The sequence below is a fragment of the Melanotaenia boesemani genome, chromosome 10 (genome assembly GCF_017639745.1).
Source record: "Melanotaenia boesemani isolate fMelBoe1 chromosome 10, fMelBoe1.pri, whole genome shotgun sequence".
Lineage (NCBI taxonomy): Eukaryota > Metazoa > Chordata > Actinopteri > Atheriniformes > Melanotaeniidae > Melanotaenia > Melanotaenia boesemani.
In genome coordinates this window covers 28,425,438-28,449,623 of record NC_055691.1, presented here as the reverse complement: position 1 = coordinate 28,449,623, position 24,186 = coordinate 28,425,438, and the positions used below count along the sequence as shown (strand labels likewise).

The 24,186-nt window shown below is 38.7% G+C and overlaps 2 protein-coding genes across 5 annotated transcripts in view; one reads left to right on the top strand and one right to left on the bottom strand.

Annotated features, from left to right (window-relative positions):
• grm3 (glutamate receptor, metabotropic 3) overlaps positions 1–3,515 on the top strand; it is a 49,940-nt gene extending 46,425 nt beyond the window's left edge. For 2 of the 3 annotated variants that reach the window (XM_041997194.1, XM_041997195.1), the window contains exons 13-14: positions 143–320; positions 1,395–3,515. In XM_041997194.1, the coding sequence (XP_041853128.1) occupies positions 143–320; positions 1,395–1,471 (255 nt within the window). In that variant the 3' untranslated portion in view covers positions 1,472–3,515. Of the gene's footprint in view, positions 1–142; positions 321–839; positions 894–1,394 lie in introns of all 3 variants that reach the window. The other variant, XM_041997196.1, reaches the window with a different exon arrangement.
• A 3,616-nt stretch (positions 3,516–7,131) lies between these two features.
• Positions 7,132–22,414, bottom strand: elapor2a (endosome-lysosome associated apoptosis and autophagy regulator family member 2a). Of its 2 annotated transcripts, none has more exons than XM_041997192.1 (22): positions 22,052–22,414; positions 20,517–20,637; positions 18,894–19,083; positions 18,678–18,825; positions 17,574–17,663; positions 16,970–17,075; positions 16,719–16,871; positions 16,054–16,142; positions 15,788–15,968; positions 15,548–15,676; positions 13,595–13,685; positions 13,402–13,504; positions 13,175–13,312; positions 10,074–10,337; positions 9,802–9,975; positions 9,508–9,694; positions 9,188–9,284; positions 9,001–9,102; positions 8,756–8,882; positions 8,405–8,583; positions 7,949–8,177; positions 7,132–7,856 (listed from the first exon to the last, which is right to left on the bottom strand). In XM_041997192.1, exons 1-22 carry the CDS (start codon positions 22,145–22,147, stop codon positions 7,788–7,790), a joined length of 3,063 nt encoding a protein of 1,020 aa, XP_041853126.1. In that variant the 5' UTR covers positions 22,148–22,414; the 3' UTR covers positions 7,132–7,787. The 2 variants fall into 2 exon arrangements, with proteins under 2 accessions (XP_041853126.1, XP_041853127.1); XM_041997193.1 differs by having other exon boundaries at positions 7,949–8,117; positions 22,052–22,407.
• Positions 22,415–24,186: the final 1,772 nt, after the last annotated feature.

The window sequence follows — 24,186 nt, the reverse complement described above, 5'->3', positions numbered from 1 at the left end:
TAATCAAATGAATTTTTTTTTCTAAAGTAGTGCCTTTAAAGTATCTACTACGATAGCTCCTAACTGCAGCTAAATTATCATAGGTTTATCCATCAAAGTCTGGCTACTAGTTAATTAACATCATCTTATACGTTTTCTGCAGGTTCAGACAACTACCATGTGTATCTCAGTCAGCCTGAGTGGCTTTGTGGTCCTGGGCTGTATGTTTGCTCCCAAAGTCCATATCATCATGTTTCAGCCCCAGAAGAATGTGACCAGCCACAGACTCAATCTCAACCGCTTCAGTGTCAGTGGGGCTGCAACCACATATGCATCTCATGGTAGGTTACATGTGGTCATCTTCTCTTGAGAAAAAAAAACAGTATTTTTCTGACAGATAGGTGTTGAGGCTACCTTGTGCTGCATGTTGTATTTTTTATTGCTCTCAAACAACCCCTTTTCCAAAGTAATTAGCATACAAAGTAAAGATGTAAAAAAAACATATTGTAATTAATTACAGATCATTTCAACCCTATTTCTAATTAGAAATAGTCCAAAGATATCATATGAGGACAATTGGTTTTCCTCTTTTTTCCACTTTGTGAAATATTGCGTGTTCTTTTTGAATTTGTTGCCAGTCTCATTACATAGTGGTCTATATGGTCTATTTGTATTTAATTCAGAGAAAAAAAAACTGGTGTATCATGAAACAAAAACTCCAGTGGATACCCTGAGATGTTGAATAGCTGAAATCAAGCAGGAATAAGAAAACGTTTCACTTTAAGAACAACAACATTTTGTAGATGCAGTTTTTTTGCACATTTTTTGCATTGAACCTCTGCCATCTTTTTTTCTGACAGACTCTGACCGACCTGTTGCCAGTTAACCTAACTGGTTACAACATGTTCCTCCAGGTGTTTTTATTTTTGTACCACCTACTTTTCCAGCCTTTTGTTGCCCCATCCCAACTTTTTGAAGATGTGTTGCTGACATTAGATTCAAGATAAGCTAACGTTAAAAGATGTTTTATGTTCTTGTGTGAGTAAAATATTGGTTTTTGTGATTTGCAAATCATTGTATTCTCTTTTAATTTACACAGAATCCCAATCTTTTGAAATTGGGGTTGTACTGAATTCATCAGTATTTTACAAATCTGTCTTGGGTTTGTTTAATTATTTATTTATTTATTGCATTTTGTGTGTTTTTTCTTTATTATTTTTGTTAAATTGCAAGACAAAGTTTTGATTTAAATAATATACAATAATTTGCAGGTTTATTTTATTGTTTTTGCTCTATAACTTTATAACTAAGACAGGCTTTTGTGCATAATTATATTTAAAGAAAGAAATATAAATGTCTGTCAGTCTCTCTCATTAGCTTCTCATTTCAACCACTGTGTTTCATATTTTTTCTAGCTTCTGTCAGCGCCCATTTTGTCCCAACCGTGTGCAATGGGAGAGAAATTGTCGACTCTACTACTTCCTCTCTGTGACCACATCTCGTCCACCCTCTACATCTTCCCCTGTGACTGTTAGCCAAATGAACATTTTCCTCTCCAGCTTTGTTTCCTAACATTACACACATACATACACACACACACACACACACACACACACACAAACAAGCAAATACCTTCTTTGTGGACTAGAACTATAATGTTTCACAAATGTAGAAAGTGTGTAAGTATAATTAAATTATTTTCTAGGGATGTAAATACATGGAATTGACATTGTTGTATGTAGAGAAACAAAAGACAAAAAAAGTTTTTAGGAGGAATTTTTGGAGCCTTTGTTTTTGATAGCTTTGTTATGATGCTGTGTAAAAAGACATGCGCTTAATCATGATAGGAGGGGCTGTGTCCCTCAGCCTGGATGCACATTTGTGGCTCTGCTTGCCCCACCTGCAATACCCACGGACTTTTTATTCTCATACTTTTTTGTAGGTCTCATTATAATAACTAATTATGTATGCATTTCTAATATGTATCTGTACATTTTGTATATTATACTACTGATGGTTCAAACAGCACAATGTTCAAGTCTTGCAACCCTAGAATGAATGTGATTAAAAACAAACTGGATAGGCTGGAACAGCCAGAATGGAAATGGGTGGGGGGGTGAGGAGGGGTCCATCAAACTAACTGAGAATTATTCTGTTCACATATTAATAGATGCACATTGCATCCTGGATCTGTACAACAACTTACTTTGGCTGTTTTGGCAGAATAAGAGGTTTTGCTTTTGATACAAATGTTCTTAATTCTTTTAATTTCTAATTATGAAATCCCTTTATATAAATGGCCATGGTTCTAGATGTGTGTTCAGCAAAGCAACAGTAGATCACATCCACTATTGAACTGTTGTTTCTCTGAAAGACTGCTGCGATAAATTACTGATAATAACTAATAGCTTGACTGGAAAGACAAAAAAATGCATTTCTTTAAGCCTCAAAATTATTGACACAGCCTATGCTGCAGTATTTCTGTCAACAAGAACAAATCAGTGTCTTTCCTGGTATTTATGAACTTCATGTACTCAAATGGCACAAACACTATGGAGGAAAATGGTCTGCTTTGATGAACACATGTTGAATTTTCCCAACTACAGGGCAGTAGTAGCTCATGTTTTCGTGCCCAATAGATACTGTATGTGGTGATGTTTTGAATATGGCTATGTGCCTTAATGTATGTTTGATAGGTAGATGTAGTAACAGATAAGTTTTACATTACCTGCTTCAAGTCTTTGTTTGGTAAGTTTAAAAGTGGCCTCAGTATAGAGTACATGCTTCAGGGCAGCAGCATGCCAGTCAGTTTTATTTAGAAACAAGCCTTCTGCCATTGATTGTTTACCTGAAGTACTGGAACAACCACTTTGAGGAATCCCTTGCTTATAATGACTTTCTCTACTACCCTCCTTTCTCCAGTCTGACATTGAAAAACATGAACATCTCTGATACACACCCATTGCCCAAATTTTACTTTTTACAGCTCAGCAGCTCCAGTGAAGGAAGGGAGGGAAAGAGAGGAGAAGCGCAGATATGCCATTAAGACGGAGTCTGTGACTCGTCGACTTATTGAAGTGTGCAGTTTACATGCCTGTGTTAAATGTGTTGATGTTGGGAGGCACAGTGGAGCAGCTGGCTTTGGCAGTCCCAGAGAGGAAGCAGAGCACACAATGTCAGCTGCCGGCAGATCCCAGCAAACAAAAGGATGTTAGAGCAGAACAGTTTTGCATAATATAAATACAATTTATCAAGATATCCATACTTATGAAACTGAGGCTAGAAATGTGGCAGATTCCCTGCAGGATGATATTCACAAAGTGATGGAATACATAAATATACAATAAATTAAGTTATGAGAAAAGTCAGTAGCCTAAACTAATTTAGCTCATTTAATTTAGAAGACTTGACTCTCATGCACTTATTTGTTGATTGTGGGATGGTAGTAATTTATTAATGAACTGATCTTAAATGTTTACATATAATAAGCTGTCTAAAATAAAGTGTGACTGTTACAGTTGATGTTTTGAACAAGATATGCGGTCAGAATTACTTTTTTGCAAGCAATCAAAATCTGTTTGGTCCGTGATAAAAAATTCACACTATAGAGGCTGACTGAACTTCTGAACATCCATCTTTTGACTGGTCAACACCTTTGTACAGCCACCTTCCAACAGCCCACTGTGATTATCACACTGAATGATAGATTGAAAGCATTTCAGAGGATGCGTCAAGATGAGTCGACCTACATTGGGGCGTGTGCATTAGGTGCAGAGAGCAGCAGGAGAGAGCGATGTGCCAGAGCAGAGGGATACTGCTGCTGGATTATGTAAAGCACTCCCACAGCCCAGAAGTCGCACCGCTTCTATGGAAGCTCAAAGTATCTCAGAGATTCACAGTCTTTGTTAGAAGAAGGCTTAGCCATTCACACAGTGATCCTGCTCCCACAAGATACACCCTGCATGGCAGGTTGCTATGGACAACCACCACCACCACATCCGCTGCTGGAATGTCTATTTGTCTGCATGAAGAGAAGGGGTGGAAAGAGGGGTGAGGAGTGACCGAGAAAAGAGGAACAGAAAAAGGGAAAAACGGGTTGCTGGTTCCAGTTCAAACTGGCAGTGACTGATGAGATTTGGCTCATCAATGCCCAATACTCAGCTTTTAATGGCCACACAAACAGAGCACTTAACCCTGATTCTCTGCTCATTTAGTCCAGAATTTAGTCTCAGACAAGTCTCACACTCTTCTTGTGACCCTCTGTCTCACAATTCGCCTCACCCCCTCAACCTTTCTTTCACCACCTTTTATGCACCACATCTCTTCTTTATGTGTGAAACTTGCTACGGAGTCCTTCTCAGCCAAGACCACCTAAGCCAGAGCAGTGACTGGTGGTTCACACTTGAACTGAAGCACTTGGATCTGGGTGCCCGCTGCTGCACTTGCCATCTAGGCTGCCTTGAGGAGGTTGGAAAAGCAATAAAAGGATGTCAGACAAAGGATTTGGGGACAGAATGGGAAAATTAAATTGGAATTCAGATATAAAGAAATTGCATCAGGTTAAAACTCATTACCTTTCTGAATTTATCATCTCATGTACCCAATAACCATCTGGAAACTTCTTTAATTGGCTATACTCATGAATATCCTTTTCAAGCAGCCTTCCACTATAGATATTGTCTCTCTATTCAGGCTCTGCCAACTGTCATGTGCTCTACAAAGGCCTCTCCGCTGTAGCTCCTTCTTTATAATAGAATGTGTCTTCAGTCTCTGGGCTTTGAAACAAGACGGGATCTCTTCAGGCGAAATGAAGCTGAGGTCAGTCAGAACTCTGAAACTGGCCAGTCACAAAGCAATAGTTACGTATTTATGAAATGTGCAATAATGAGGCTGTGACAACATCATAATAAAGAAAAAAAATAAAAAGAAGCAAACAGCTTTGGGTGTCTGCTCATCTTTTTATTTGTTGTGCTCTCTAGGTAGTGCAGGGGGTCTGGATGCAGGGTTTATAAATGTCAGCTAACATCTAAATGTTGAACACAAGTCTAGTAACACAGACATTTTCACACATACAGGCTCTATTCATAGTGTGTGCTGGCAAATGTTGAAAGATTGCTCCAGCACTCTGCCTCATCTGTTCCCTAAGTGTAATCCCTCCAATTAAACTATCTCCTGGAGTACTTTCCTGCTTTTGGACAATGCATCCCAGTGTCAAGGCTGAATATGTTGCTGAAAGAAAGGCTGAATATAATTAAAAAATCAATAAGAACAAAAAAGAAAATCTAGAAGATTACAAGGCACAACAAGTTTTGTATTTGTTCTGTTTTACACTGGTGTCTTCACAGAACCACTCTATATCTGCTATGGTAGGCATCGTTTTGTGAAAAGTAAGGATATCAGGGTGTTAATTCAGTTAAAAAATATTACAATATTACATTCAAACAGTTTTCCTTCTCATGTCTTCTTATATACTTACGGTTGCATTGCAGTTTCTATAATTCATAATAAAAACTGCATGAGTCTTTCTTTGTACCACCTGGTAAATACCACCATCCAGTGGTTGGCATAGATCACTGCACCAACTGCCTCCTTACTCTCATCTTAATGGCATTTAACACTCAAATATCATATATGTAACAGGTTTAAGTTTCATATAAACCTGCTACTTTTTATAGTTATTGGTTGTACTGATACACAAAAGCCAAGCACTTGGATGCTGCAGAGATAAATAAAAAAGAATGAGAAGTTGGCTTTTAACACCCATCGTATACTGCCCTCTGCTGGACACTTTACATGTGAGCTATGTGAGGTGAATCAAACACAACGGTGGCTAAAAAATGTATAAATATACACGGTTTTTAAAAGAATGAAAGGAAGAAACAATATTAAGTCTGAGGTCTCTTATTGTGTACAAACATATTTTAGATGAAATCAGGCCACATTATTTAAAATATACTTAAGTTCATTGGTCAGATTGTCAGTTCGTCAATCTGGCTCTTTAATTTCATCTTCAAAATATCGGAATTTGAAGTTCAGATACTTTAAAGTTAAAATTTGCAGCTTAATTGCAGTTGTTACAATGTTCCATCAGATCAATAATGATTAACTCAGCTAAGACAGGTTTTTTGTTGTTGTTTTGTTTTTGTTTTTTTTTTAAGAACCACAAACTGGAAACTAATAACACAGCTTAACACCGTGTGGCTCAGTCACTGCAATTAAAAGCATGTCTGCAATTAATTGCTGCACCATAAACTCATTTAATATGAGGTCGCTTAGCTTTAAATACATGTGACCCTTAAAAAAAAAAGAAAGAAAGAAAACTTCACTTCTGACCCCAGATTGTGATCATTTAGAAAGTAATACATCATGTATAAATTAAGCTGCACTGCACTGCTGTTTGTCAGGTTGTACAATATTATAACAGGTTTTAGCTTAGTCAAGGCCACTGGCATTTCACCAGAAGGCCAAAGTGCTGCAGCTCTTGATGAAATGGTTTCATAAGCAAGTTGACAGGGGACACTGAAGTATTGTTTAAGTATAAGATTCAGACCAGAGAAAAGAAAGAAAAAAAAATCTTTGGTGAGATGAGAGGCATTCATGTCACTACAACTTAAAACTGGAACTGGAGGCTGTTCTACAAAAAATAAATCAATAAATCCTCTCAAAATTCATCATTAATCCCACAAGTGTAAGCACATGGCATCAGACGTTTTTGACTTCTAAAATTAAAAAATGATAAGCTTAAAATCATTAAAGCTTCAGCCAACCACGCAGGAAGATCAGAGAAACTGAGCTGCTCAGCTCGCATCAAATCAATGCTCAGCTTTAACTCAAACCATTCATTTAAATATTTGACATGTAAGGATAAGTAGTGAAGTCTATTGCAGCTCAAAGTCTGGCTTTTCTTCAAGTTGTAGTTAGTTAATTAACAATGCAACTTTAAAGATGAATCCTTACGGGACTTAAAAACACATGTTTGCATTTTCAAGACTGATTATTGGTCTTCTGGCTCCTAAATTCTCAGAGCAGAGCAGATTTTCAGTGTTAAATTAAAAAATATTCCATAATCCATTTACATTCACCCTCAATGCCAGTTGGACCTTTTAGTCTCCAAGGGATTCATTGCCAACTTAATCACACAGAGTTCACTTATACATAAATACATCATTTATTTGATGCACATGGACAGTCAACACTACAACCATAACAGCATAATATGGAGAGTTCATTTTTCAAGCCATCAGCAGTTCTTCTCACTACATTAAGTGCAACATAGAATTACAAAAAATGAAGAAAAAAAAGCAAGATATAGTTCTTCCACAGCCAAACCAAACCAAACTGTGTGAAGTATCCACAGGAGATAGAAATGCAGACTTTGTTGATCCTGATATCAAGACACGCCATTGTGTCAAAGAAATATCACACAGTACACAGTGAAATAAATAGAAACAAAACAAAACACAGGAACTCAGTTGGTCCCCGTCTTACCCTGAGCTCTTCTAACAACCTTTTCTGACCTCGTTTGAAGTCAGAAAATGATCAGGAAGTGTCTATTATGCACACACCCGCTTCACAGGACTATGGCTCTGTCTTACCAAACTTTAAGGCCACCATGTTAGCAGGACTCCTCTGACTCTGGTACTCGATGCTTGACGTGTGTTTTGTTTGGGTGTGTGTTTTCGTACACACTGGTGGTTTTCCAGGTACCAAAGCTCTTAATGAGGGTGGTTACTTAAAGGGGTCACTCAGTAAAAAGCGTGCTGAGGAGCCTGGTATTGCCCCTCCTTGCAGCTCACTGTTCCACAGTTCTAGCTCCACACCAGCGCCTTTGATTGAGATGAGTTCAGCTGCACGTTTTCGTAGTTCTCTCCATTTCCCTAAAAGCAGAAGTAAATGTGTTTAATTCTCAGTCGTAGAAAGGCTTTTACCAGTGGAAGCCTTCTTGTGCTGTAGTGATGATGTGACTTACCTTGGACGCAATGGCCTTGAGTTTGCCAAATAGAGAAGGTTTTGTGTACACCACTTCATCCTCCATGTCTCCCTCATTCTCTCCCTCCATCACAGCACAGCTGTCAGCCACTGGCATTTCACACTCCTTATTAGCAGACATAACCAATCGGGAGTACTTGTACTCCAACCTTACAGAGAGAGTAACCAATGATAAAAGGAGAAATAATGACCATGTTGATGCCAAACATCTGATGTGGTAAAGAAAGAAAGGAAGGAGAGATGTGAATGTTTGGAAGAAAGGAAGGGAGGACAAACTAAAGTGGGAAAGACAAAAGCAAATGACAATGATAGAGAAGCTTTAGGAAAAGCTCAGGAGGGGGATAAAAGGATGCAGACAAGAAGGAAGTTATAAAGAATTAAAGAGTACATATGAGAAGAAATAAATGGGAGGGAAAAAGAATGAGGTCTGGGATACCGTTTGTTCTTCTTCCAGAAGTAGCAGGTGAGGGAAACCAGAAGAACTGCAGTGAAAACTCCCATCCCTGCACCAAGTCGAACCCAGAACTCCACACCCTCACATGGCAATGTTTTCTTTTCAGGCAACGTCACTCCTCCCATGCACAACTTCGGTTCGGTCCACACGTACACCACATCCTGAGTTTGAATGTAACCATACATAATTAAATAAGATTGGGACACAGCCAAAACATACAATAAGAGTTAGCCAGTGAAGTGTATCTCATAGTTTTGGTTCTACAAAGAGCTGAGAAGTGTTAGAACGCATAGTTTGCATATCTATATTATTCCAATATGCACAGACACACACCTGGTGTCCTCCTTTGCAGACTCCCTCTATCTGATGGAAGTCTCTCTCTGTGCATGTAGGACAAGCCCCTGAGCTCTCCCATAGGAAATGAAAAGTGCAGCCATCGCATGTTCCCGCATGGCACTGACTGCAATAGCCAAAAGAGGACTCTGTTACGTCTATTACTGAAAACAGCACTGATGAAAGTCAACTGCAGCATTTGTAGAAGTGGTTACAGTTGATGCAGTAAAGAAGAAAAGTACTACCTGGGAACTGAGATCTCTCCTTTAGCGCTCATATCTGGGTTACAGCGAAGCGTCACCACGGAGCTCCGACCAGACGGACAAGACGAGGTTGCTTCCAAGGATCTGAACAACAACAAAAAAAAGGCACATTACAGTCTTTCCCCTTTTTTTTCTGTTTTTACTTTAACACATCTAAGATGGCAAATACCTGTAAAAGAAGTTAACATCAGGGACTTTCCTATTGGTCTGGGGAAACATATCTGGTTTTGCCCTTACTCCTTCAAGGTTGTCATTTACTGTTGCACCTGACAAAAATATGGACAGAACAATAAAATTGATTAATATATGCAAGATCAGTGATTTATTTAAAAACTTCTTTGTAACAGAAGGTGAACATCAAAAATTTATTAAGATCTCAAAAGAAGACATTTCTACTCGCCTCCATCCATTACCTTTCTACATTTTAAAGCAAGCAGTAAATAAAAAGTCAAATTCAGTTATGCTCACTGCCACTGTCTGCATCCTTACCAAGGAATGTGTCAGCCAGGTTAATGGACTGCGAGGAGAGTGCAGTGTGGAAGCCTCGTCCAGTAGCTGGGATTATTGTTGACTGACAGATGAAGGTTTTAACAGCACTGGGCCCTTCACCTTTCTCTCTCTGGGAGTCAGAGATTGACAGGTCTGTAACGTTGTCTGTGCATACCGCCAACTGACCCTTAAAACAAAGAAAAAGAGCAAATGGCAGGGGTTTTTCATTTCTGAACATAAACTTTTAAAATGTCAGCACTTTCTGCATGTGTGCAATTTTTTTTCTCTGCCCACCTGTCCTCCACACAAACTGATATTGAAAAGGTGGAAATACTTGGTTCCTTTGGAGGTAAAGCTGGGTCCATTCATTAGCGACCCTACAGACCCAAGGAGGCTGAAGTCATAAGTCAAAGTAACGTTGGCTTCTGTGTGGGTGAAGTGACAATCGCTGTAACAGAGCTTGTGGTCCTGGAAAGCACACACATGGATTTACAGTGGATTATTTTATAGGCAATCCCACAACAAGGATTAGCTTAGCTCTTGCACCTCCTGTCACAGCAACAAACCTTGTCGCTTCTGCTGGCTGGCCCGCAGGCTTTGCAGGACTCAGAGCCCGGTGTGGCATGAGGAACGAGGTAGGTGTTGCTTGGACATTCTATGCACTGGCTGGTGAGTGTGTCTATGTAATGCCCAGGTGGACATGGCACACAGGCAGAACTGGAGGACTGGGTGCTGAGGGCACAAACCAGACAGCCAGAAGAAACCCCATCCACCGCATTGCTCACTGTGATGGAGTAGATTCGTGCAACGTCATTGACATATCGACGTACCTGAATAAGTGATATGAGAAACATATAGAGGGTGAATTTTTGTGCGTTTTTTTCTGTCTTTTTTTTTTTTAAGTCCAAGCTGCAAAGCAGAACTCCAATGACTGGTACAGAATATATACATGAACATAGATGACTCAAGAGAGTCAAGCTGTACCTCCATCTTATTGCTGCTACTGAAATTGAAAGCATCTAGACTGGTTGCCCTACCCATAAAAAAATCAATAAATCTCAAATGTTAAGCATATTAAGCAAGAATCTGTGTGTGCACAGTGGTACAAGCAGTGTCTTTGGTTTAAATACTTCAAAAGTAATCTTTTAAACCAAGCAGCAGGGAGTGTGTTGTGTGCTAAGTGTGGAGTGGCTTTATGAGAAAGATAAAACTGATAGCAGGTTTTTCAAAGCTTTTTTTTCCCAATACCTACAACGATACTTTGAAGTTCAAATATTTCTTCTTAAATACTTAGACATGATTAGACTTTCACATAAGTCAAAATATGGCAGAGGTGAGTCAAATTTAACAAATGAGGAAAAATTAGACTTGAAAATTATTTTTGTGTAGATAACAATGCAGTTTTATATATAAAGGGGCGGAGTGGCTCAGTGGGTAGAGTGGTTGTCTTGTAGCCTGAGGGTTGGCGGTTCGATCCTCGGCCTGTCGAGCTCATGTCAAGGTGTCCATGAGCAAGAAACCAAACCCCAAATTGCTCTTGATGGGTTGTGGTTGAGCGCCTTGCATGGCAGCTTCCGCCATCAGTGTGTGAATGTGATGTATAATGTAAAGCCTTTTGGGTATCATTCCAGGTACAGTAAAGTGCTATATAAAAACAGACCATTTACCAATATACCATAAAAACAGTCAACAGTTTGGATACTGATTTGTAGGCACATGAAAATGGATTTCCATCAAATTTTCTGTACAAAACATCTTCACTTCTAAGATGTTTGTTGGAGGTTAAATATGGACAGCTTCTGTCAGCTTAAGGCCAGCAACTTTATTTGGCTTTACCAATTCTGAGTAAGAACCGCTTGTGTGCTCTTGTTATCTGACTTGCTGAAAGACCCATTTGCTCAAGATTCAGTTCACATAATGATGGCCTGACAATTTTCATTAGAATTAGCTGATAAATTCACAATTCATTGCTTCATCAATGTCAGCAAGCTGACAAGCCAACAAAACAGCTCAAAAACCACCAATCACCACCATATTTTACAGACTGGATAAGGTTCTGGCTGAAATCCAGTGTTTTTCCTTCTTTTCGTTGTCATTTACAAAAAAAAAAAAAAGGTGTATTTTTGTTGCATCCTTTCAAAAAGCTTTTCCAGTAGCTTTTGTGATTGCTTGCAGTTTGAAGAAGATAAAGGATTTCTCCTTACAGCCCTGTGATGACCACAATTGTTTATTGTTATCCTGATACTAATAGTTTTTGGAGCCAAGGAAGAAAGATTAAAAGTCCGTTCTCAGCTTCAAGCAGCTAAGTTCAAAACCAACAACCAAGCCAGAAATCTGGGAGTAGTCATGGACTCAGACCTGAATTTTAGCAGTTACATTAAGACAGTTGTGAAGTCAGCCTATTATCACTTAAAAAACATATCAAGGAATAAATGACTGATGACTCAGCAGGATTTAGAAAAACTTGTTCATGCATTTATCTTTAGTAGACTGGACTACTCTCATTCTGTCCTCACAGGTCTCCCTAAAAAGTTCAGACAGCTGCAGTAAGTCCAGAACGCTGCTGCTCGAGTCCTCACTAAGACCAAGAAAGAGCATCACATAACTCCAGTCCTCAGATCTTTACACTGGCTTCCTGTCTGTAAAAGAACCGACTTCAAAATCCTGCGGTTAGTTTACAAAGACCTGAATGGTTTAGGACCAAAATACATTCAGGATCTTCTGGTTTGTTATGAAGCAACCAGATCCCTCACGTCATCAGGGTCAAATCTACTTTCTGTACCCAGAGTCAGAACTAAACATGGAGAGGCAGCATTAAGTTTTTATGCTCCTCACATGTGGAACAAACTCCCAGAAAACTGCAGGTCTGCTGAAACTCTAAGCAGTTTTAAATCAGAGTAAAAAAAGACTTTTCTATTTGCTGAATACTATCAAAATTCCAGACACTGGAACTTTATTCTTGCATTTTTTTCTATTTTATTTTAGCTTTTATTTAATTTCCTTAAAAGTTTGTTTTTAATGCACTTGTTATTGCTTCCGGCACCCCGCTGTAATGCTTTTAATGTTTAATGTATAGCACTTTGAATTGTCTTGTACATGAAATGTGTTATACAAATAAACTTGCCTTGCTGTATTCATGAACATGAAAAATATAAAATGGACTTTTAATTGATCAGAAACTATCCTAAAAGACCTTACAAACTATAAGGTGTGCAGCAGGTGTGATCTTTGTTGGCTGATCACACTCACTGAGGGTAACAGTGATCTTGAATTTTCTTCTTTTGAACTCAGTCTGTCTGATTCTTAGTTAGGCTTATTTATCAGGAACGGTTTGGTAACCATTACAGCCTCGTGTACATCAACACGCCTCAAAAATCTTGTTTGTGCCATGACCAATCCACAAAAATGTGTTGCAGAGATCAGACTTAATCTAAATGTTTATCTTCTTAAAAAAAGACCTCACGGATTTAATCTTGACTGACAACACCCAACTACATTATAATTTCAGTTCAAATAAAAAGCTATTTAATAAGTTTCGTGTAATTTTTCAACTTGCTGATATATAATGTGGATGAATTTCCTCAAAGGATCAGTTTTGTCAGATCTGTCTGAAGTATAAGTGAACATATATTCAAAGTGCTGCATCTGTGTATATTCTTGCACTTACATCTGAAGGTTGGTTTGTCCTCTGAAAAGCCCACGTGTAGGAAACCGAACCATTTTTTGTCATGACGTGTGTGTAGGTCTGTCTTGTTTTTGTTTTCTCCCATGATTCCACTACTGTAGTACTCTTCCTGTTGACGTCCTAAAAATATACACTCAAGAAGTTACTTCTCTAAACAACTACACAGTGACACACGAAGCAGCAAGCATATTATCAGGAGCTGATCTCACCATCATGAAGTAGAGCTCGCAATCGCCTGTGCACAAAGTTTCAAATTCAAACTTGATGCGACCAAATTCTGTCACAGAATGGCTCGACACTGAGGTAGGCAGCCTGATGGCCAGTGTGAACAGAGAACAGTGATTTAGTGAAGGAAACCTAGAGCTCAGTGACCAATATGAAATCCCACATGACTGTACTCACTTGAAGCCAGGAACATGGATGTTAAGGATGAGGTAATCGTTATCCGAGCTTCCTGCTCCACTCTGAATATGATCACCTGCTACCTCCCAACCTAAAGAGTAATGAAAAGAAAAAGTCCTGGTCAAACATCAAAGGAATGGCTCTGGTGTAGTCTAAGATTAATTTAGAACATGAAAAAATAAGTTAAAGAATAAAAACAAAGGCTAAAACACCAACTTCATAAGAGGAGACAAACAGTTTTACTTTGTCAGCATGAAGTCATCAAGCATTAAAAAAAAAAAGGGGGGGGGGGGCTGAAAAAAAAAAACATTAATTAAGTGATAACTGTACTAGAGTTTAAGAGTCTGCATTACATAATGATTTTACTTTTTAATGGTACAACAATTTGTTTTTCTTTTATTTTTACAGCTTGTTAAACGACAAATATCTTTCACCTGGGCAAAGATACTAACAAAGTTGCACTCAATAAATTTGTGAATCTTAAAACTTTTTGCTTCTAATTCATTTTGAAGTACACTGACTCTTGTTATGCACATTCCGGGGTCTAAATCTGCCCTGGAGCTCCTGGAAGCTGAACCAAGGTTCACAACTTTTGTGTTCTACCTGGCTCGTCACTGTTTTATTTTACACTGCTATGACATGCCCCAAACAACTGGATAACAACACATTTTCCATAAGTTTAAATAGAAATACTGTTGCTATCACAAATAAAATTAAAAGGAAAAAGTTGCAACATTATAAATAAAGTTTGAGGAAAAAGAAGAAATATATGTTAGATGCAGCAAATGAACTCAAGACAATGATAACAGAGAAAGTGGGGAAGAAGAGATTAAGTGTACAAGCAAGACACGGTGTAATAAACATCAGATTGGATTTTATGGATGGAGAGAGCTCAGAGGAAGGAAACAGGACGGCAGATGGAGGCAGAGTTAGCTTTATTGATGCCCCTGGTAAGTAATAACTCATCACCTCTCCTGTTCTGTGTTTCTTTGCTTTTCTGGGCTCTGTCAATAAAGTTGCTAACGTGCAGGTTTAGAAAAGTCATGATATAATAAAACTAATTTAGCGCGCTTATGTAAGATGAACATTTACTTCAGCACTCTGCATCACATCACTACAACAGCCTGTTATTTTCAGAGATTGAGACATATGTTCTAAGGTTAGCTTTAAGTCTACTTCTTCAGAATCGCATAGAAAATAAGTTCTTCACACATATATGATTTTGCACATATCCCACATTCAAATAATTCTTTTTGTAACAATTTTGTTAGATTATGTTTTTAAACTATTTTTGTCATTGACCCCAAAGGGCCTATTTAAACAAAAATGCCTAAATTTAAACTAATCTTGCCCTGTCATTTTTCTTGAGGCCTTCTAGGTTTGAAAATACTTAATGGGAAATATAGTGCATCATACTTGCAGCTCAGAGTATTGTTGTTAGGCCTCCTCACATGGACCGTGCTGCATTTAGATTTGTTACTCACGCATGTTCTTTGGGGCAAGAGCTGCAAGACGTACTAGATGTAATGTATGTGACCAAAACATACATTAATAATAATAATATTAAACATACAGAAATGCTTTTTAGTAAGACATCAGGAAGCTGTGTCAGCTTAAGACAAAGCAACCTGCTTGAATCTATTTTCAATTTAAGATGCACAAATACTGAAATGAAGATAAACTGCTTCAGAGTAGATGCAAAAAAATAAATAATGACCTTTAGGTAACCTCATAGGCTAATTTAGTTACCTTCAAAGACTTGCTAGCTTTTTGCATGCTTGTTATAAAGCTATGCTAACTAACTATCAATGAAAACTTCCCATTTATCATTTAACTGTTATCAGTCTGACACAAGTGTATTTCCCACAAACAAAAGACAAATATTAATCTATATTTGATATATCAAACATAAACAAAAAGAGCTGAATAAAGAGAGGGTTTTAGATGACCCACCGTTCATACTGTCACATTTAGAGTTGCCCACATTGAAACAGGAGGTCTTCATGTTGGAAGGAAGAACATTCCACCATTTGTACTCATAACCCAAAGTGGGTTCTGTACCCGCTGGGCACGGCTGACATGCTGGGAAATAAATACAAGAACACACAATAAAGAAACTACCCAGAACAAACAGTAACTGGTTAAAAACATCAAGAAGACAAAGAAGATCAATTAAAAAGGAGTTTTTAGTACGTTTCATTCCATCAGAGAACGTCCCAGGTGGGCAAGGGGAGCAGGTGGCCATGTCATCGTTATAGAAACCCGGGTTACAGGGGGGGCAGGGCTCACGTTCACCACTTGGAGGCAGTGTCTGTGCTCCAGAAACATCCTCGAGACAGATTTTGGGCTCAATCCACTTGTATATAACCTGAGTCTAGAGTTACATAGAGATGAACACTGTTTTTGCAGAAGGAGTCGAATCAACGTGTTTGACTGAGAGGTAGATACTCCTCTCTCACCTTGCCTTCATGGTCACATGCTGTGTGGATCTGGAAATAGTCCTTCTTGGAACAAGGGGGTCTATCCTTGCACACAGCCGATCCCTCAGCTTGGAAACAAAATGTGGTGATGACAATAACATTTTAGCATTTATCTAAAATTTTACAATATGTACTTAACCAATAAAAACGTTCTCAAGACAACAGAAAGCATTTTAACTTATCAATGACACGTATAACTGGCCGTGCCAGTTAAACCAGGTTAGATCCACTGACTGATTTTCATCTGTAAATGTTCTAAAAGGTAAATTCACTTTCAGAAATGAACAAAGAAAAAAGCTCAGGGATAATATTTTGCTCCTCATAAACAGCACATTAGAAAACAAAACGTAAACAACATAGGAGCTTCAGGAAAAGAGCAGCAAGCACACTCCACCATCTGCCAAAACCTGCTACTCCCTTGAGATCACACAAGCTTGTCGTGCTTATTAACAAGCATGTTTCTTCCTCTAAAGTTTGGCTAACATTTCTGATAATAGGATAAATCCTCTGGATGTGTTCTGTACCTCTGGGAGCTGCAGGGGAACCAATTAGGCTAAATTAAATACTGCAGTGCAGCTTCATTACAGCATTCTGAGAATTTAACACAGATGGAAAAAATAAAATTGATATTTGCCCTTTTGTACCTGCATACTGAGTGTTGGTGTTGCAGGGAGTGCAGGAACTGGCTCCATGCCCAGAGTAGGTGTCCCGAGGACAGGGTTCACATGTGGAAGAGCCTGGGACTTGACTGAATGTCCCCGGCTTGCAAGGGAAACACTGAGATGTGTAGGCAACTCCTGGTGGAGAGATGATAGTAAATCTTTCAAGTATTTCTTAGATTTTTTTTTTTTTTAAATGGAAGAAACAACAAAAATCTTTTTTTAATGTCACTAACCTTCAATTTGAACATTTTTCAACAACACAGGCTTCACAACTTTGGTTCCCATGAGAACACCTCCTGTCCTCCAGTATAAAATGTTGGTGCCAGATTTCAAGTTGACCTGGAATAAACGTTGTCCTGCATCATCTATTTGGCATGAACACAACCAGTGCAGCAGGAGCAATGCAAGGAGTGTTTACAGCACATACAGTCATTTACATATAGAATGTAAAGCTGGAGCGTAAACAGTAAACAGCTGAAAACTAACTTAATGCAAGACATTTAATGTGTTTTACTTATAAAAAAAAACAACATTAATTCAAGTTGCAACAGTGTATCAAAAAAAAAGAGTGCAATGCCAGTCCTAATGTGATTAATTTTTAAAAGTACTCTGAATAGAAAGTGAAATATCAGCAAGGAGAAATTCATTTTACAGTCTGATTGGAAATTTATTGGAGATAGCCATTCATGTTTCCTTCTCCTCCTCTGTAAGGACAGGCTTCCTGCTTGTATCCACCCACTGTCTGCTGCACAATACATTTATTTTGGAGGACTGTGGCTGGATGCCAACAATCTGTCCTCTGTGTTTACTGTTCATTTTACAGTGCGAGACATTTACCGTGTGGGTTGCCCATTCGCCATGATTGGTGTGTTTCAGCCACTTTGTGTCGTCAGACTGATTCATCTCCTGACACTGGTCATTCTGGATCTAAACCCAAACAAACAGTACGTGTCAGATGTCACATCCTTGTGTTATTTAATAATGACAACACAATAAAAAATAAAAAAAATAAAAAAAAAAACTTTTGTGATAATGATTTTAATGACCTCATAAAATCTTTATATACAGATGCTTCTGGACCCCAGGAACTATTGATGGTTCTTGCATCTATTTGAAGAAGTACACACACTTTTTGTGTCTGCACCACAATAACTGGGGATAAAAGTAGCTCATAAAACTCCATTTGCAAGATCTTATTAGCTCTTCCTAGTTGGCTGCAACTAGTGGGAGAAATTCTTAGAAACTAAACATAGAGCAGTGGATCAACAGTAAAGTCCTGGGTTTAGTGAGCCTCTATGCACCATGGGAAAAGTTTGATTTTGACTTGTCTATTAGGTGGTTATTTTGTCACTTCAGCTCTCCTTTCTGCAAGGAAAATGCAACATGAGGAAAAAGCCCTTGCAGACATGCAAACCGTTCTAATTTCCATTTGCATTTTATTTAGTATTGTCCAATGACATTTAAGTTGGCTTTGGTTGAATCCACTGATTGCATTTCATTGTATATGCTCTAGTGTAATTTGAAAGTTTAATCTCTTTAATAGATATATATCTTTATTTCGCATGTTTAAATTTTTTTTCCTTACAGTCAAAAGTAGCTTCAAGTTGCATGGCTTTGTGGAGGGCAAAAGAGGCCAACCACATTTACCAAAATCAGCCATCTGACAATGATGTGCCTTCTTATTAACTTTTTCTTAAGAAAAATAAATAAAAAATAATGATAAAAAAAATGTATCAGCACCCAAAAGCAGTCTGGCTTCACCAGAGGCCCAATACTTGTTTCATCATCCCTTGCAGGCAATACTCTATTTAGCTCCCAAATGCAAAGTTAGCAGATCTATGGCAGATAGACAATCTGACAGGGGGACATTAATTTTTTAAGCAGAACTCAAACACTCATGCTCATTCTTGCAGTGAAATAGAATGACTGTGTGATACTCACAAAGAACTCAAACAGCAGGTTGTTGTCTGAATACTGGTACTCAAAGGTGACAGATCCCTGTTTCTTCAGATGAACAGCATAGATGAGAGACACGGTGCACTCATCCCGATTGGACTCCAGATAGTTTCCCTGAGGTACCCAGGAAGAACTGTCAAAAAGAAAATGTATATAGAATGATTCATTACAACTTACAACCACACTCTTTAAATCTGTTACCTGTTGCAGGTGAGTGTGTCTTCTCTGTGGGGACCGTTGCCCAGAGAGGTTGCCAGGCTATTGAATCCAGCAGGCATGGTCTCCCATTGGTCGAAGCGGATACCACTGCCAAGGGAGTAGCTGCCTGCTGCGCACTGGGTGCACTCCTGAGCAGACATCTCCAGGAACTCCCCAGCTTTGCAAGAGAAGGCTGAGGGACACAATGGAGGAGATAACAGGGTGGAGAGGAAAAGAAAAGCAGGTTGAATAGGTCATTTCTCGACCTTTCCTCATATTTTACTGCAATATAACCTGGAAAAGAAAATCAGTCATGGAAATCACTGCTGCATTTGGCATAGTGCAGCCCAGTGATGGAGGAGCTTAATCCTTCCATCCTGTTACACACTGTGTCTGTCTGCACTTTTCTACTCAGCCACCATGTCTCTGCATTTGCCAGTGTCAGCTTTTCCTCATACTTGATCTGGTTTAATGCCACAGTAATGCCTCTCCTACGCTTCGAAGCAACAAACACAAAGGTGTGCAATTTGAGTCAAAGAATCTGGATGAACAGTGTGATACAAGCACATGTAGGTGGGTATGATCTGATTTAGAGATGGCATATATGGTTATAATTAAAGTAACTAGGAGAGGTTCTTGTGCTGTATTACAGTGCAAAAGATGGCATTGTGATATCTTATGTGAGATACTATAATTGTTAATAAAAAAAACAGGTTGGTGCTTTTTCTGTCTGTGAATTTGACATCTGAGGAGGAAGAAGGAAACAGAAAATTAAAGTAACAAAAGGTAAAGACCTGCAGAGACATTTTACGCTTACATACGCATGCATTGTGAAAACATAACATCCGTATTCAGTAGATCAGAAAACAGGAGCAACAACAAAGCATGAGTGAAGCAGACTCTTTATTATTGATGAGTGCATGCACACAGGTAAATAGTTTTCATTACTGATAGCATCAACTGAAATATAAGAGAAGTGATGTGACCACACTAGACAAACCTGTTGTGGATGACCTTAGAGATCTTTTGTTTGTTTTTCTACCTACATCAGCATGTGTAACACAGTCTATCTTCATGTTCCTACTGATAAAACCATGTTTAAAAGGTATCTTCCAACAAAAAGGTATGTAACACTCCCTGTGACTCACCTTTGACAATGTTGATGTGTTAACAAGGAAAAATGTTATCAAATAATGTAGAGATTTGTTTCATAGATCATTAATTGGTACCAAACATATTGTTCTTCCACTTAAATAGTTTAGATGATGTCAGACTCCTTTTTGGAGTTATTAAGGACATTTCTGCATCATAATTACACATTTTAGTTTCTTATGATGGTTTGTGCATTCTGCCATTTTTACCAACAACTGCCAAATCTCTGACTTCATATTGGACACATAAAATATTTTTATGGCTCAGCATGAGCCATAAATAATGCAGCAGAGGGAGATTATGTGGCAGTGTTTTGCTAAAAGGTTATTGGCCTTAGGTTTTGCTTTGGGGCTGGCTGAAATCCAAAACAAAATATCATTCAGGTTACAGTGGAGGAAGTTTCAGCTGATGATGTGAATGTGGCACACACATTAGCTACTACTGATTATCCACACACATTTATTTCCAACTTACTGCACTCTGTGCCAAAAACTGGTTCTGGTAGTCCAGTACAGACCCCTGGATGCTGAGGGATGGCCACTCTCCACCGAGATCCAGTGCTGTCACATTCTGTGTATTCAAAGTAGTAGTCCGTCTGCAGAACATACACAGAAGACTTGAAGAAAAACTCACCTGACACAGCAGGCTTTGTTCTAAGCAAGGAACAAAATGTAGACGAAAGGAAGGTCAGTAAACACATCACTGTGAGGGGTCTCCACCCAAATGAGAGTGCTGAGTCATCTTGGTCTAAATGTTTAGCAAATCAGTGCAGACTAACTGAATGTGCTGCTGTGTTAGCAAACTCGGGCCTACAAAACATTTGTGCCTGTTCTAGCTTTATCTCTCACACTCTGATCACTCTTCAGCCACGGACACACAACATACCATCTCCACGGTGATGGCAGCAGTGGGCTGAAAATGAAGCAGGGAGTCATTTTACCAGCAGCTTTCAGCATTTGTAGCAGGAACATGAAGACATTTGAGACTTGCATGTCATAGTTTTGTAGCCTTGAGTGAAAACCACTAGCTTAATGTTCTTGACTCCACTTTACATAATAAGCCTACAGAGGAGTGAGGCCTCCTTTTAGACAGTTTACATCATGTTATTCTCAGAGCCAAACCAGATTTTGACACCATGGTTAATGCAGGCTGTTGTGTCTGGAAAGGTTTACCCTATGGGTCTGGTCTTTGAGGCCAGTCAACCTGATAATAAAGGACAACAATAATAAAGACATTTTTACAGTAATAGACTAAAATTATTTAACACTGATGGAGCAATGCTTTAAGTTGACTGAAAGCAGGGTTGCATTGTGACATATGCGACAATGAATCCTAATAATCCCTTCTGACTGATAACACCGATATGGTAGATGTTCAATATTTTTCTAAAACCATAAACCATCAAAGAGACTTTTCAACCAAACCATTTGTTATGTCATACGTTGTCATCACAAAACGGAAGTCTGTAACACAGGAGCTAAAAAGATAGCAACATAGGCCTTAACTGGAGGGATTGCAGCCATCTCTGTGCAAGTGTGAAATCAAACAACTGAGGCAACATTTTAGAGGAATGCTGTTCCCATATCTTGGGACTATGCTGCCAGCCTCTTCAGGGGAGGTGTTGAGCTGAGCCAGAGCAGAGGGAAGGAAAAGCCAGTACATGCAGGAAGCTGATAACAGCCTGGACAGCTTTTAGTGGTTAAGTTCAACATATACCAGACCTCATCACAGATTCATGCTCCTCTAACTCTAAAAGATCTGTGGTTAAAAGGCGTGCGGCTCCTCGCCTGATAGTTTTGTTTTTTTGTTTGTTTTTTAACCTCACAAGTGTGGCTGTTTAAATACCTCACATATTAACCCTGAAATGTGTCATTTTTTTATTGTGGGCTATTTATTATCACTGTTGGATTATAAACTCACAGCAGCGCGTGCAGCCACGGCTGACAGTCAATGCACCCCCCTATATACTAGATTTAATTTAGCTATAAACATAGTACTGTTGTCCTCACCTCAATACACTGCCGCTGTCCATCGGCCCCGCCAATCAGCCAGAGCGAGCAGAGGACGAGAGCGCATCGGATGACGAGCCAAGCCGAAGATCGCATTGTGGATCATCGAGGGAAGATGAGAACATAAAAAAAAGAAACTGCAACCTCGATACAGAATAACTGTTTGTATCATGGGCCGGAGATTAAAGCGTGCACAGCCACGTTTTGACACCTGCTTCTGTCGCCTGGAGCAAGCAGATCGTTTCCCGTCCGCCTCCACCTGCGATTATATCCTCAGATTGTGTGCGCTCCAAGGGCTGGATCGTCACCTCAAGCCGGGATGGATAAAAAAGCACTTCCGTTCTGGGTTTCAAAGTAAACACTCGTGCTTGCATTTTGAGGGATACGTGCTGGTTTAGTGACAGCTAAAGTAATTATTTTGTTATCATTTTTAACATTATGTTATATGTGCATACACCGGTTTATGCTTCACTGATTTATTCCTCCGGAAATTAATATTTGTGTTAATTTAATTAGAAGGACAGATAGGAATTTGCTGTAGCCGTAGGTGCTGACTTAATGGAGCCAAGAATGCGTGCGTTTTATGCTGAACAGCTTTCATCGTGACGTTACAGTTGACTTAATACAATAAAGCGTATTCTTTGGTTACGCTAAGATAACACGAATTTTTTTGCTTGTTTGTTTTCTTCTTCTTCTTTTTATTCCAAAATTAATTAGTGAATGGTTTAAGGAAAGTAAGTTTAAGGTTTAAGGTTTGTCGCTGAGAGTTAATAAATGACCTGTTTTTGAGAAGAACGCCAGTATCTGAAGAGTTGTAGTTTAAAGAAATGACCACCAGAGGGAGACAAAATCCCACAACAGACCATCATTGCTGTACATTTAGTCCAGCAAGATGATCACGCATCACAGCATTTCATTAAGTGCTTAAGCACTGAAATTAAAACCCGTCTTAAAAAAAACAAAAAGAAAAAAAAACTAAATAGAAGGCATGAGGAGAAGGGGGAGAGTTAGGATGAGAAAAGTCCATGGCGAACCTGATTCAAATTAAATGGATCTAGCAGCTTATCAAGTTCTGCACAGTGACTGGTGTGTTTGAGCAGTGAAAAATTTAATACTTGCAGGACAACTAGGTTAGAGAAAGGTCTTTCAGAGAGAGGGGGGAGCATTAAGTGTCTACAGTACAGTGCAAAAGTCTTGCCCCAAGACTCTTGGGCCACTTCTCATTCATTTATATTCACCAAGAAAATGGGAAATAGTTGCAGTGATTTAAAAAATGTGCTGAAGTGGAGCTTCTGATAAGCTTGAACGTAATGACCAAATATTCTGCAACACAATCTGAATCCTCTTATAGATTTCTTATATTTCCTTAAGTAGGCTTTGGGAATAATTTCAAAACATTCAAAAGCTCCTTTTTTATGTTAGCTGCTTTTTTTCATTCTGTCAGGATGATCCCACACTGCTTCATTAATGCTGAAGCTGTACTTCTGGGAAGGGTATCTGCTACCTGTCACCTGTTGCTACTTATTTTTATTGCAGTGGTTATGTAATTTGTAATATCTCTGCCGTTTCACCCTGTTTTCTGTCCTTAGGAATGGTTTATTCACAGTTACTTTTCCAAAGAGAAAATTTCTCCTGAGGCTATATTTCTTAGATCCTGTGTCTATTTGATTTTTTCCTTTTTTCCCTTTTTCTGAAGGACATCCTTTTAAACACTAACCTAACCTAACCTAACTGCCTGCCACTTCATCATTTGTCCTCCAATTGTCAACTTTTTAAAAATATTTTAGGGAAATCTGCACGTCATCCCTAGATATACTCAGAGAAAATTAATGAAGCAGCCAGTGGCAAATAAATAAATAAATAAATAATAAAAAATGAGAAAACCAGGCCGAGAGAACTATTAATTTTATTACAAGAAAGCCTGACTCCCTGCAAGCAAATATGTGAGTGGAGGCCAAAGTTATCACATCCTTAGCCTAAATTAGCTTGTGTGTATCATAAAAATCCTGCTGTTTAATTGTAAGGGAGTGCTATACAAATAGCACAGGGGACAAACCTACTTGAACATCTATGATCAAAAATAGTTTAGTTTATCTAGCGACTTGTGCACACTTGTGTGGTTATGTTAGTCATGT

Excerpts from the sequence above, each read along its gene's own strand:
- elapor2a (XM_041997192.1), bottom strand. The coding sequence starts at position 22,147 with ATGCGATCTTCGGCTTGGCTCGTCATCCGATGCGCTCTCGTCCTCTGC. Across the intron at positions 17,664-18,677 it reads ACCTGCTGTTTGAGTTCTTT|ATCCAGAATGACCAGTGTCA; the intron begins GTGAGTATCACA and ends GTTTGGGTTTAG. Across the intron at positions 15,969-16,053 it reads CATGTGACCATGAAGGCAAG|ACTCAGGTTATATACAAGTG; the intron begins GTGAGAGAGGAG and ends ATGTAACTCTAG.